The sequence below is a fragment of the Salvelinus fontinalis genome, chromosome 2 (assembly GCF_029448725.1).
Source record: "Salvelinus fontinalis isolate EN_2023a chromosome 2, ASM2944872v1, whole genome shotgun sequence".
Taxonomy (NCBI): domain Eukaryota; kingdom Metazoa; phylum Chordata; class Actinopteri; order Salmoniformes; family Salmonidae; genus Salvelinus; species Salvelinus fontinalis.
The window spans coordinates 23758740-23773913 of NC_074666.1; the positions used below are offsets into that span (position 1 = coordinate 23758740).

At 46.4% G+C, this 15174-nt stretch overlaps 1 protein-coding gene across 2 annotated transcripts in view; it reads right to left on the reverse strand.

The window, feature by feature from the left end:
* Positions 1-1563: 1563 nt before the first annotated feature.
* LOC129814969 (leucine-rich repeat-containing protein 75B-like) overlaps positions 1564-15174 on the reverse strand; it is a 47590-nt gene continuing 33979 nt past the window's right edge. Inside the window, exon 4 of one of the 2 annotated variants that reach the window (XM_055868165.1) lies at positions 1564-5426. In XM_055868165.1, coding sequence (XP_055724140.1) covers positions 4805-5426 — 622 coding nt within the window. In that variant the 3' untranslated portion in view covers positions 1564-4804. The remainder of the gene's footprint in view (positions 5427-15174) is intronic. The other variant, XR_008753384.1, reaches the window with a different exon arrangement.

Here is a 15174-nt window from a genome sequence, read left to right on the forward strand (position 1 = left end):
GACAGGCCAGTACATCAGGAGACGTGGAGGAGGCCGTAGGAGGGCAACAACCCAGCAGCAGGACCGCTACCTCCGCCTTTGTGCAAGGTGGAGCACTGCCTGAGCCCTGCAAAATGACCTCCAGCAGGCCACAAATGTGCATGTGTCAGCATATGGTCTCACAAGGGCTCTGAGGATCGCATCTCGGTACCTAATCGCAGTCAGGCTACCTCTGGCGAGCACATGGAGGGCTGTGCGGCCCCACAAAGAAATGCCACCCCACACCATGACTGACCCACCGCCAAACCGGTCATGCTGGAGGATGTTGCAGGCAGCAGAACGTTCTCCACGGCGTCTCCAGACTCTGTCACGTCTGTCACATGTGCTCATGTGCTCAGTGTGAACCTGCTTTCATCTGTGAAGAGCACAGGGCGCCAGTGGCGAATTTGCCAATCTTGGTGTTCTTTGGAAAATGCCAAACGTCCTGCACGGTGTTGGGCTGTAAGCACAACCCCCACCTGTGGACGTCGGGCACTCATACCACCCTCATGGAGTCTGTTTCTGACCGTTTGAGCAGACACATGCACATTTGTGGCCTGCTGGAGGTCATTTTGCAGGGCTCAGGCAGTGCTCCACCTTGCACAAAGGCGGAGGTAGCGGTCCTGCTGCTGGGTTGTTGCCCTCCTACGGCCTCCTCCACGTCTCCTGATGTACTGGCCTGTCTCCTGGTAGCGCCTCCATGCTCTGGACACTACGCTGACAGACACAGCAAACCTTCTTGCCACAGCTCGCATTGATGTGCCATCCTGGATGAGCTGCACTACCTGAGCCACTTGTGTGGGTTGTAGACTCCGTCTCATGCTACCACTAGAGTGAGAGCACCGCCAGCATTCAAAGTGACCAAAACATCAGCCAGGAAGCATAGGAACTGAGAAGTGGTCTGTGGTCACCACCTGCAGAATCAGTCCTTTATTGGGGGTGTCTTGCTAATTGCCTATAATTTCCACCTTTTGTCTATTCCATTTGCACAACAGCATGTGAAATTTATTGTCAATCAGTGTTGCTTCCTAAGTGGACAGTTTGATTTCACAGAAGTGTGATTGACTTGGAGTTACATTGTGTTGTTTAAGTGTTCCCTTTATTTTTTTGAGCAGTGTATTATGCATACATCCCATAAATAAATGTGTTTGTCTCTAACTTAGTTTTACTGGTAATGATTACCTTACACAGTGTCATAGCTAATGAAATACTGTGGAGCCGTTAGTGTTTGGGAGACTGGAAAAACAGATTGAAATCAACAGACATTTCCTGTATTGTTAATAGTGAACCAGTCCTGTCATTTTGGAGGTCAGGCCTGTGATGAGTTACACTGTAGCAATGGTTTCTGGCCGTGGTCCATATGAGCTGCCATGGGACCAATACCACTACCAGGTGGAGTATGGATTCTGGGAAAAAGCATCAGTAATAGCACTTGAACGTTTTGAAAACATGAGAATAATAAGAAAAAATATATATTTCCCCAGTCACAATGATGACATCATGACATTGCAACATCAGACCAAACATAACACAAACACACAGGAATAATGTGAGACAAAACAATGTTTTATTTATACCACCAGACATGGATAAGGTGCTAAATACATTGAGATTACCCTTTGACATTACAAGCTAGTCCCCTTTGCATATCCACAGTTAAAACTGAGTGTAATTGCATCGTATTGAAGGGCTTCTTAGACTGTCGGTCTTGAATTCCATGAACATCTAGTTCCAGTAAGTCTTCCTTGACAGGGAAAATACCCGTCATACTATGTCCACTGGTAAATGAGAGAGTATGGGTACAATCAGTGTGAGGTTTACTAGTCAAAAACTGGTACACACTGTCCTGCACAGCCTATTCTGTTCATTAACCTCTGACCTCTAATGGCACCATTTTAAAATAAGATTTACCCTGTTTTAGCCAGAAGCTAAACTTTTCTGTTTCCATCTACAAGGGCCTGCACCTCTGTCTCACTGGGCCTTGGCTCTGGCAGACCGGCTCTCACTTGGGACCAAAGCCAGGCCACCGGTACTTTTCAGCTGGAATGTACATCATTTTGAAATTAGATTTTTACCCTTATTTTACCACGTAAGTTGAATGAGAACACATCATTTACAGAAACTACCTGGGGAATAGTTACAGGGGAGAGGAAGGGGGATAAATGAGCCAATACATAACCATGGTTAGCTGTGAACTTTAACACCTCACAATGCAACTGTTTTGATAACGTAGATGTTGTTGATTCTGCTCTTCACAAGTCCTCACTGTCAGCCCTAGCTATGGAAACACTATTTCCCTAGTATAACATAAGGGTCTATGCACTAGTATAACATAAGGGTCAATGCACTAGTGTAACACTGGTGTTACAGTCGAAAAGCAGCATCTGTACACATCCCAGTGCTGAGGAATGGGATTAAAAAACACTGGTCTGTGGAAGCTTGACTAACCACGAACAATGCAAGTGGTGTCCTCTCAGAATCATTATAAAGGCTCACATAGGACATTTTAAAACGGACATTGGGCTGAATTCTGTGAAAAACTAAAACATCTTAGTGTTTTATGTCAGCAGACCCACATTGGACATAGGAAGGTGATAATCTACTGTACCCTGCAGCAGAGCTTTTGTCATAAGACCATATATAGCATGAACCTGTGAATGAGCTCTTTGCCTTGGAGATGCTATTAGAAGGAATGCTAAGCGTGGTTTACGTTACACTAGTCTGCCTGGATCAACGCCAGCTACACATTGGCCCAGGAACCCCTCTTACCTGACACTGAGCTCCAACATGACCTTCTACAGGCCTAATAAGAGCATAAGATGGATGGCCTGACATAACGGTATTTCCCCTATGACCAGGGAAGTGACTACCAAGCAGAGCAGTCACAGTCAAGTACCATGGTGATATTACTCTCACACTGGCAGGTCCATACAGGGCTGGGCCTCACGTCCATTTCACTCACCCAAAACACAATCCCTGGCAGAAAATCCAGCTGATGTATTGGAAAGCTATCAAACTATAGATCGGGATATCCTTGAGGAAAATAATATAAGTGTGTAGCTCCTATGGCCTTGTCTTGGGGGAAATGACATAAGTTAATACTGTTAAAAAACAAACAACAAAATTGACCAAAGAATTGTAACGTATTTATTTTGTTACAGTAAGCAAGAAGTCATATTAACAGTATTCTATAATTTTCAGAGAAAACCATGGTTGTTACTGTAGAGTAAACTGAGGTGGGAAACAAATAGATACGGTATGCTGGAAGTCATATTTTAATGACTATGCTGGTTTGGATGAAGATTGATCCATTCTAGTGGATATTCAATGAGAGATTTGTGACTGGATGACAGTCATTGACTTATTCTTGCATTTAAAGTGCAAACAATAGGTTTCTAGAGGACACCAGGTATGTCTAGAGGACACCAGGTATGTCCAGAGCACTTACAAACACACACAGCCACACACCTGGGCACACAGAAACACATACACAACCACATGAGTGCACAAACAAGTACACACACAAAAACATATTTCATCATAATTTCTTTCAAATGTTTTCTGCAGACTATTGTTGAGCTGCAGTAAACATCATGTCACCTGAAATAAACAATACAAAATAATGCTCAAGTTGAACACTAAACAAAATATCTAAAAAGACACCTGTGACACGCTCCCTTTGACCATCTCATTTACAATTCAGTTTCATATTATGTGCAAACAGCAGTACAGATGATAAGCACAGAGATAAGTACAGAGATAATTCTGTTATGCTAGGATTTTTTCCCCCTCCCCCCACCATCTGTCTGCCTTGTCACCTCTTACACAACCTGACAGAGGCAGCAGTCAGTTCATCAGCTGCCCACACACCTTCCCAGATAGACAGACAGACAGCCTGGGTGTCCACTCCCCAGCTCACTCACTCCCAGACAGACAGACGGGGTGTCCACTCCCCAGCTCACTCACTCACTCACTCACTCACTCACTCACTCACTCACTCACTCACTCACTCACTCCCAGACAGACAGACAGCCTTGGTGTCTACTTCCCAGCTCACTCCTTCCCATACAGACAGACTGGGTGTCCTCTCCCCAGCACCCAGCCCAGGGCAAGGGCAGCCTGACCCAGAACCTGCCAGTTGAGGCTCACTCAGAGGTTCACAGCCTAGTCGGGTCTGCTCTTCTTGGAAAATAAAAACTATTTTTGGATAAATGTGAATCTGGTGGATATATATTAAAACCATCTGTTTTGAAATCAGCATTTAGTAAATGTTGTGTGTTGTGCAATAAAACACAGCAGCATATTTATAGAAACAAACCCTCCCACTGTGTCATCCAGTCTGCATGTGCTACATGGAAGTGCCTCATTAGAAAAAAGCACTTGACATTAGAAAGCCAAAACAGTCAGGTGAAATCTAATCTGTCTTATTCCTGTTGTGTAGGATTGCTTTGCTCATAAAGAATGACATACGCAGGAGGACACACTAAAAATATAACTGCAGTGCCTAGAATACCAATCTCATTACCAACACAAGAACAGTCTGTTTTTTCTCAAATGTATGTTTTCTGGCAAAACTGGCTTGAACTCTCTCTGCAATCGGAACATATAAAGAGACAACACAAAACAGTATTTTCCCCTAGTGAGTGGTTTATGAATTTGGTGACCCCAAGCTTCTCCTGCGATGATGACGCATGCTGAAACGGGAGGCAGGGCTCAGGCCAAGGTGAGGGTACAGTAGGGTACAGTAGGGTACAAAGGGTTGTCAAATCACAACGCTAACTCTGACTCAACACCTCTCACAGTAGTGCAGAGCCACATCCGTGGATATACACTTCTCTCCAAGCTTCTCCCCACCTCCCCATGCCTCTAGCTCCAGCTTATCCTCCTCCTCTTCCCCCTCTCCCTCCTCCTCCTCTTCTCCCTCCTCCTCCTCATACCGGCTGGGTTCTTCAATAGAGGTCTCCAGGGTATAACTACTATAGACCTGCACCTCGCTATACTCGTAGATGGTGGGAAGGCTGCTCCGGAGGCCGAAGCGTCTGCGCAGGGCCACTAGGAGGGGCTGTGGCACAGTGAAGATGTCCACGTTGTTGCCCACGTCCACCCATGCCAGGCTGGCGAACTGCAGGGGGTTCTTCACCACCTCCGTCAGGTCCTTCAGCACGCCCACAGTCAGACGGTTGCCGTTGATGGCCAGGGTGGTGAGCTTGGGCATGGAGCCCAGGTAGGGCAGCAGTAGACGCAGGCTCTCGTCCTGCAGCTCAGTGAAGCTGAGGTCCACGGCCGACACAGAGTTGCCGTTACTCTGGAGGTAGTAGGCCACCCGGTGGACGTCTCGGCCAGACAGAGGGATGCCAGACAGGTTGGCCACGTCGTTGGTCAGCTTCTTCTTCAGTGTGGTTTTAAGACTGTGAAGGGAAAGACCAGAGACTGCTAAAAACTACACAGAGAATAGAATTGAAAAGCCAATCTTCTTTGCAAGTTTTGTTTTGGTTCTCTAGACTCTAGAGCACAGAATAGCCATTTGGTGTATGTGATAACCAAGCTGGGACCAAGCATCCTTTATTGGCAGTTAGGTATCCTCTAGCGCCCTCAAACTCAACTCTGGATCATGAAGCCAGCTCCACTGCGTTTTTACATTGTTGCCCTCTAATCAGGGACTGATTTAGACCTGGGAGGTGGGTGCAATTAATTATCAGGTAGAACAGAAAACGAGCAGGCGCCGGACCTCATAGGGTAAGAGTTGAATACCCCTGCAGCTAGCATGTGAAGACAAATGATCTTAACTTAAAGGAATAATCGACTCAAAACCACAAATTATTTTGATTTACATTGTTAAATAACGCTAATAATAATAAATTAGGAAGCAACGTGAAAATGTTTGTGCAAATCTGCAGAGCTCAAGTTGAATACAAAATCCACAACGCAATGCTCTCTCTAGAAAGGCTGGCTGGCTAGGTAGCTAGCTAGAAAACATAGCTACCACAGGAGGTTGGTGACACCTTAATTGGGGAGGACAGGCTCGTTGTAGTGGCTGGAGCGGAATGAGTGGAATGGTTTCCATGTGTGTCCTCCCCTCAGCAGCCTCTACTTGTAGCTACACACAATACCAAAGTCAATATCAGCATGTGAAGTAGTTAGCTAGTTGTAAAACTGCACTATCAATTTAGGAGTTACAATCTCACCACAGAAGCCTGCTGAGTGGAGGACGGCTCATAATAATGGTGCAAATGGAAGGCATCAAACATCTGGAAACCATGTGTTAGATATGTTACCGTTCCACTAATTCCACTCCAGTCATTAGAACGAGCCCGTTCTCCGCAATTAAGGTGCCACCAACCTCCTGTGAATCTCCCCATGTTCAACCTTGTAGAGATCGACTATCTAGCTCAAAGCTGCGTGTCAGGTTGCTATGGCAACGTGCAAGGGCCCTGCGAGCCCGCAAGGGAGACGAGAGCAGAAAACTGCTTTGCTCCATGGTCCATGGTAGTTGAAGGAAGAAAGGTTATTCATCTGACGGTGCACTGTGCACTTTGAGGACATTTGAACAAAATATATACTTTGTCGTGAAGTCATAGACAGATGGATGTGTTCTAGACATGTATGCCCATACCATCTATTGGCTTATTTGGCGATCTGGAGTGCATGTATTTGTTATAAAACCATTATGAAATTAGATAGTTTGTTCTGCTGTGTTCACGTGCTAGGAAACTCTGAAATATCCGACTTGCTAACTTGTTGAACGCGGCACGTGTATAACAACCAGTTAGCAAATCGAACATTTCAGCGTTTCCTAGTTCCGACTAGCAGTGACGAGAACTTTATCATGATGACGTATCACATCCCATTTCATTTCGAGGGTGGATTATCCCTTTATTTAGCCTGTGTTCATTGAGCTACAGAGTTCTGTTATGGGGGACTATGGATGTTGTTCAATACGACAGAGGATCCGAGGTCCCACTGCAGCCAGGCAATAAAAACAGAAAGTAGACAACTAGGAGAATTGCTTTGAGAAGTGTTTTTGGTGAGTGTCATGTATTAGTGTGTGTTTCTCTCCCTCTCTCAGAACTGGCCAAATAAGGCCACATGTCACCCTCCACAGAAAAAGGCTGGTATTGGCTCTACTGTCTCTTTTCCACAGAGCAGAGGCATCTAACTGGCACTCCCGACAATGTGTTTTATTCAACCATATCTCAGCGTACAAGATAAATCTGTTTAAAAAAAGGATGTAATCTGTGGTAATGGCAAATAAAGTATATGGCATTTAATGATCATATCAATCGTCAGATGATAAAGTATATGGAGAGTTCAAACTGAGAAGAGTGGAGCTACTGGTCCTCTGACACTGTCATTGTCTATCATCACACACCTCACTGGCTCTGAGACTAAGCAGAATAGAGGCACAAAACAAAAACCTGCTCTCTGCCACAGTCTGATTAAATATTGATTAGAAAGCTATGAGGCAGATGCACCGTGCGGAAGTGACACTGGAGCGCAGGACTCTAGCTAGATATGTCATGGAAGTATATGTTGTGGTTTTGGGGCGAGGGTTGAGCTCCCTCCTCGAGCCTCCAGCTGGACAGTACAGTAGGAGGAAGTCTGTAAAACAAATGATAATGACAAAGTGGGCATGGAGAGATTTACATATACAGCATTCATGGGAGGATGTATCAGACTACACACACATTGGCCTGAGCTCCCTCCCTCTCCTCTTAATCACAGTCCTGTTTGCCTGGGGGTTCTGGTTGCTCCTAGGTTGTGTGAGAGCGGGAGCCTCATAGTATAAATGGTTTTCCTCTGGTCCTCACATCTGTAGGCCTTTCTGCTCTGGAGCAGCCAAGGAAAGTCCTGCAGCAGCAGCTAACTGGAGCTCAGATTTGTGAGTTTATTGATTCATTGAGGTGGCAATAAATCAACTCCCTCTCTCTACTTCCTACTCTCGATTCCCTTCCTTCCCTCGCTCACCATCCATCCTACTCTCCCTTCCTCTGCATTCAGCCTGTGCTGCTCTCTTGTTATTTTGCTCTGCATGTCGTAAGGTCTGTTTTTATCTTGCTATCCTCTTCTCTCTAATAAAACATAAGGATTAGAATGGCAAGCTGATTTCCCCATACGAGTATAAGGTGTACTCAGCCACTCCTCTATATTGTAATAAACCTCACTGGCATTGACTTGTCGCTCGTTCACTCTCCCCTCTGAACACCAGGGAGCTCCATCTGTCTCTCCTTAGCTCTCCTCAGCAGAGTGGCTCTGGGGCTTTTGTTTTGTGCAAGATCTGTAAGATGTAGGCTACACCTCCTGAGCCAACAGAACCATGCATCAACTTTTGTTTTGTGTTGCTCTGTTTTTTGGCAGATAGAGGGCTCAGAGGATGTGAGTATTTCCCACTTCCTGCTGGAGCTGGCTGCTTTCTCACCTCACTGTGTAGGTGGAGAGAGAGAGGAGAGAGAAGGGAGTAGAGAGAGAAGGGGTATAGCAAGAGAGAGAGAACATAGAAGAGAAAAAGCAAGAGTGAGAGAGCGAAAGAGGAAGAGAGATAAAGAAAGAAAAAGAAGGAGCCTGTTCCAGTTAGACAGAGATGGGGCGTGTGGGTGGCGTAGGGGGATATTCTCTGTAATATTGTTTTAATGAGGCTGAACAGCAGAAACGGTCTTGGACCTCCCTCCAAATCCACTGCCTCCCAGAAAGATGGGCAGAATGCCACCCACAGGCCTACGGGTCTGGTTGGTTCAGACTCACGGGCACAACCAACCTTTCTCACACCACAGCCTGTTACCATCTAAAAATAAAACAACAGAAACAACTAAAAGTATTCTGTCTTGTTCTAATTTAATGTGCCTGCTTTGCTTGTAGCTAGCAGTATCATTCTACTTGGACCGGCAGTTTCTACAACACAAACAAAACAAAGAACTGGCAGTTTCTACAACACAAACAAAACAAAGAACTGGCAGTTTCTACAACACAAACAAAACAAAAAACTGTCAGTTTCTACAACACAAACAAAACAAAGAACAGGCATTTTCTACAACACAAACAAAACAAATACTTTCCAAGGCAGCCAGATTCTGTCTGCATAATAATCAAGATTCATCTCAAGAACACTGAGATTCTCCTGTATTAGGTCTCATTTAACAGCAAACGAGAGGGAAATCCATCTAGCGACTCTATCAGACGGGAATTGATATAGCAGCACAGGAACCAAAAAAGAATGGACTCCCTCGTGTAAAGCTAATGGCTGACTTAATGTAGGGTTAGCTGCTCAGGCTGATTGCTTTTCATTGCTAGAATTTACTCAAATCAAATAATTTTATTGGTCACATACTCATGGTAAGCAGATGTTAATGTGAGTGTAGCGAAATGCTTGTGCTTCTAGTTCCAACAGTGCAGTAATATCTAACAAGTAATCTAGCAATTCCACAACAACTACCTAATACACATAAATCTAAATGGATGGAATAAGAATATGTACATATAAATATATGGATGATAGATGACCGAGCAGCATTGGCAAGATGCAAAGATGGTATAAAATACCATATTTACATATGTGATGAGTAATATAAAATATGTGAACATTATTAAAGTGGCATTACTTAAAGTGATTAGTGATCCATTTATTGAAGTGGCCAATGACTCGAGTCTGTATGTAGGCAGCAGCCTCTCTGTGTTAGTGATGGCTGTTTAACAGTCTGATAGCCTTGAGATATAAGCTGTTTTTCAATCTCTTGGTCCCAGCTTTGATGCACCTGTACTGACCTTGCCTTCTGGATGGTAGTGAGGTGAACAGGCAGTGGCTCAGACGGTTGTTGTCCTTGATGATATTTTTGGCCTTCCTGTGACATTGGGTGCTGTAGGTGTCCTGGAGGGCATGTAGTTTGCCCCCGTTGATGTGTTGTGCAGATCGCACCACCCTCTGGAGAGCCTTGCGGTTGATGGCGGTGTGGTTGCCGTACCAGGCGGGGATACAGCCCGACAGGATGCTCTCAATTGTGCATCTGTAAAAGTTTGTGAGGGTTTTAGGTGACAAGCCAAACTTCTTCAGCCTCCTGAGGTTGAAGAGGCGCTTTTGCGCCTTCTTCACCACACTTCTGTGTGGGTGGACCAGTTCAGTTTGTCCGTGATGTGTACGCCAAGGAACTTAAAACGTTCCACTTTCTCCACTGCTGTCCCGTCGATGTGGATAGGGAGCTGCTCCCTCTGCTGTTTCCTGAAGTCCACAGTAAACTCCTTTGTTTTGTTGACGTTGAGTGAGAGGTTGTTTTCCTGACACCACACTTCGAGTGCCCTTACCTCCTCCCTGTAGGCTGTCTCGTCATTGTGTCATCTGCAACCTTGATGATTGAGTTGGAGGCGTGCATGGCCACACAGTCATGGGTGAACAGGGAGTACAGGAGGGGGCTGAGCACGTACCCTTGTGTGGCCCCAGTGTTTTCGTATGGGAAATAGTCTGCTTTGTAGCCCTTTCCTACAATCGAATGACCAAAGGGCCCTCTAGTGGTCTCATGGGTGCTGTAGGTCAGAACTAAAGACACAACTAAAGATTTCAGTTTCTAAAGCTCTGAACAAACAATCCATTAAGTGAAATAGGGATAGGCCAGCACTAACGATTTAGTGTCAGTTTAAAACAGTTCTGGGTTAAGATCAGTGGAGGCTGCTGAGGAAAGGACAGCTCATAATAATGGATGGAATGGAGTTAATTGGAGTGAATGGAATGGTATCAAACATATGAAAACCATATGATACCATTCCATTCACTCCATTCCAACATTATTATGAGCTGCTCTCCAGTCAGCAGCCTCCACTGGTTGAGATCATACAGGCTATGTTATGGTAACATCCATTTCAAGACCTGACACAAATCCTGAGATTTCCAGGGAGAGACAGCCTCTGTCTCTACAGTCACGACAGCACAGATAAAATGTGTCAACTCATGTTTCAGTCAGAGGAGCTATGTTTATGCAACCTCACAGAGGATTAAGGATATAAGGCATCCCCTATTCCCTATTCCAGCGCACATCAGCATTCATGTGAATTTGTAAATCAGGATGTTGGTTAACATGTGCATTTGTGTAAGCGTTTCTTTTAAACTCTATTAAAGGGACATTTCAAAATTGTTCAACTTCATATTCATAATCTCCAGCACCACCCCAACAGGAATATACTGCATGTGAAAATGGAACGTTTCTATGTTTTATAGCCAAAAATATAGAGAAAGATAAGTGTTTCCGATGACATCATCAACCAATAAGTAGGCAATGCCTATTCATTATTGGTTAAAATCACGATGCACACAGATTATGTCATTGTAAACACTTATCTTCCTTTAGCTTTTTTTCTTCAAAACAGAAATGTTCCATTTTCACATACCTGTTGCTGTTGGGGTGGTGCTGGAGATTAAGAATATGAAGTTGAATTTTTTTTCTCCCTTCAAGGTTAAATCTAGTAATTCTAGGTTAGTCTAGTGAAGACTTCAGCTGTCCCATTGATGTATTTCTTTCCCTTCAATCCTTCTCTTCCTCTCCTTCAATCTCCACCACTCTACTACTGTCCGTTAGGGTAATTTTAGACCCATTGAGGCTAATGGCTATGCTCAGTCTAGCCGCTCTCCTGGTGGACAGAAGGTAAGTGGTCATCAGCATTGGCCTCCTTTGTCCCCCCCTATTCTTTCCCCTCAGTCACCTCAGGAAAAATCTGATACGACTTAAGTCTCTCAAGGTACGCAATCTATCTAGAAATGGGAAAGTGGGGGATGAACATTTCTGACGCTACAAATTCACTTTTTCCAGACACTTTTCACATAACACCTAAATCGTCTGGGAGTGGGTGGGGAGTGATAAAAGCAAATAGTGGGAGAATCTTGTAATCTGTCCACATTCCCCTTCATTTACTGTAACGATTCTCTAGCTCTTCCTCCTCCTCGGACGAGGAGAGAGGGATCAGAAGACCAATGTGCAGCGAGGTATGATGACATATTATTTATTTAAATAAGACACAAAACGAACTATACTTGATAAACTACAAAACAAATAAACGATGTAGACAGACCTGGACACGAACTTACATATAACGTGAAGAACGCATGAAACAGGAAACAGACTACATAAACCGAACAAACGAACAAACAAACCGAAAACAGTCCCGTGTGGGGCAAAGACATAGACACAGGAGACAACCACCCACCCACAAACAGTGTGAAAACACCTACCTTAATATGGCTCTCAATCAGAGGAAATGAAAACCACCTGCCTCTAATTGAGAGCCATATCAGGTCACCCTTAACAAACATAGAAACACACAACATAGACTACCCACCCAAACTCACGCCCTGACCGTCAAACACATACAAAATAACAGAAAACCGGTCAGGAACGTGACATAACCTCCCCCCTCAAGGTGCGTACTCCGAACGCACCACCAAAAGTCTAGGGGAGGGTCTGGGTGGGCGTCTGACCACGGTGGTGGCTCAGGCTAATGGCGAGGTTCCCACCCCACCATAGTCAATCCCAGTTTACGTCTCCCCCTTAGAATGACCACCCTCATAATACACCCACTTAATTTTAATGGTAACCTTAAGATAAGAGGCAGCACCGGGACAAGGGGCAGCACCGGGATAAGGTAGCTCAAGACAGAGAGATAGCTCAAGACAGAGAGGTAGGTCAAGATAGAGAGGTAGCTCAGGATAGAGGGGCAACTCCGGACTGAAGGGCAGCTCCGGACAGAGAGACAGCTCTGGACTGAGGGGCAGTTCTGGATAAATAACAGCTCCGGGCTGAGGGGCCGCTCATGGCTGGCTGACGGCTCTGGACGCTCATGGCTGGCTGACGGCTCTGGACGCTCATGGCTGGCTGACGGCTCTGGACGCTCATGGCTGGCTGACGGCTCTGGACGCTCATGGCTTGCTGACGGCTCTGGACGCTCATGGCTCGCTGACGGCTCTGGACGCTCATGGCTCGCTGACAGCTCTGGACGCTCATGGCCCGCTGCTCTGGCAGATCCTGTCTGGTTGGCGGTTCTGGCAGATCCTGTCTGGTTGGCGGCTCTGGCAGATCCTGTCTGGTTGGCGGCTCTGGCAGATCCTGTCTGGTCGGCGGCTCTGGCAGATCCTGTCTGGTTGGCGGCTCTGGCAGATCCTGTCTGGTTGGCGGCTCTGGCAGATCCTGACTGCCGAATGGCTCTAGCGGCTCCTGACTGACTAACGGCTCTGACGGCTCGGGACAGACGGGCGGCTCTAATGGCTCGGGACAGACGGATGGCTCAGACGGCACTGGGCAGACGGATGGCTCAGACGGCACTGGGCAGACAGATGGCTCAGACGGCACTGGGGAGACGGATGGCTCAGACGGCACTGGGGAGACGGATGGCTCAGATGGCACTGGGGAGACGGATGGCTCTGGCCGGATGAGGCGCACTGTAGGCCTGGTGCGTGGTGCCGGAACTGGAGGCACCAGGCTAAGGACACGCACCTTCAGGCTAGTGCGGGGAGCAGGGACAGGGCACACTGACCTCTCAAAGCGCACTATAGGCCTGGTGCGTGGTACCGGCACTGGTGGTACCGGGCTAAGGGCACGCACCTCAGGGCGAGTGCGGGGAGAAGGAACAGTGCGTACAGGGCTCTGAAGACGCACAGGTGGCTTAGTGCGTGGTGCCGGAACTGGAGGCACTGGGCTGGAGACACGCACCATAGGGAGAGTGCATGGAGGAGGAACAGGGCTCTGGAAACGCACTGGAAGCCTGGTGCGTGGTGTAGGCACTGGTGGTACTGGGCTGGGGCGGGGAAGTGGCGCCGGAAATACCGGACCATGTAGGCATACTGGCTCCCTTGAGCATTGAGCCTGCCCAACCTTACCTGGTTGAATGCTCCGCGTAGCCCGTCCAGTGTGGGGAGGTGGAATAACCCGCACTGGGCTGTGTTGGCGAACCGGGGACACCATGCGTAAGGTTGGTGCCATGTACACCGGCCCGAGGAGACGTACTGGAGGCCAGATATGTAGAGCCGGCTTCATGGCACTTGGCTCAACGCTCAATCTAGCCCTACCAGTGCCGGGAGGTGGAATAACCCGCACCGGGCTATGAACACGTACAGGAGACACCGTGCGCTCTACTGCGTAACACGGTGTCTGCCCGTACTCCCGCTCTCCACGGTTAGCCTGGGAAGTGGGCGCAGGTCTCCTACCTGCCCTTGGCCCACTACCTCTTAGCCCCCCCAAGAAATGTTTGGGTAGTACTCACGGGCTTTTGTGCTAGACGCGTCCCCTCATAACGCTGCCTCCAGCTGTTCCCATGGGCGGCGATTCACTCCAACTTTAGCCCATGGTCCTTTTCCTTCCATGATTTCCTCCCAAGACCAGAAATCCAGCTTCGTGCGCTGTCTCTCTCTCCCGTTACACCGCTGCTTGATCTTTTGTTGGTGGGTGATTCTGTAACTGCGTTCCTCCTCCTCTTCATCCGAAAAGGAGGAGTAGTGATTCGACCAAAATGCAGCGTTGTAGTTCGACATAGTATTTATTAAACAAAACAGAAAACACGACGAACACTTGAATAATTACAAAACAAATAAACGATGTAGACAGACCTGGACACGAACTTACATATAACGTGAAGAACGCATGAAACAGGAAACAGACTACATAAACCGAACAAACAAACCGAAAACAGTCCCGTGTGGCGCAAAGACATAGACACAGGAGACAACCACCCACCCACAAACAGTGTGAAAACACCTACCTTAATATGGCTCTCAATCAAAGGAAATGAAAACCACCTGCCTCTAATTGAGAGCCATATCAGGTCACCCTTAACAAACATAGAAACATACAATACTTAAATATATTTAAACAATACTTTTAGACTTTACTCAAGTAGTATTTTACTGGCTGACTTTCCCTTTTACATGAGTAACTTTCTATTGAGGTATTTATACTTTTAAGTATGATAATTGGGTACTTTTTCCACCACTGTCTAAAATGAATGCCAAATCCAATTTTATTTGTCACACGCTTCGTAAACAACAGGTGTAGACTAACAGTGAAATGCTTGCTTACGGGTCCTTTTCCAACAATGCAGAAACACAAGGAGTAAATACACAATGAATAACAAATAAAAATAACGAGTATAAATAACATGGTTATATATAGGGAGTACCAGTACCAAGTCGAT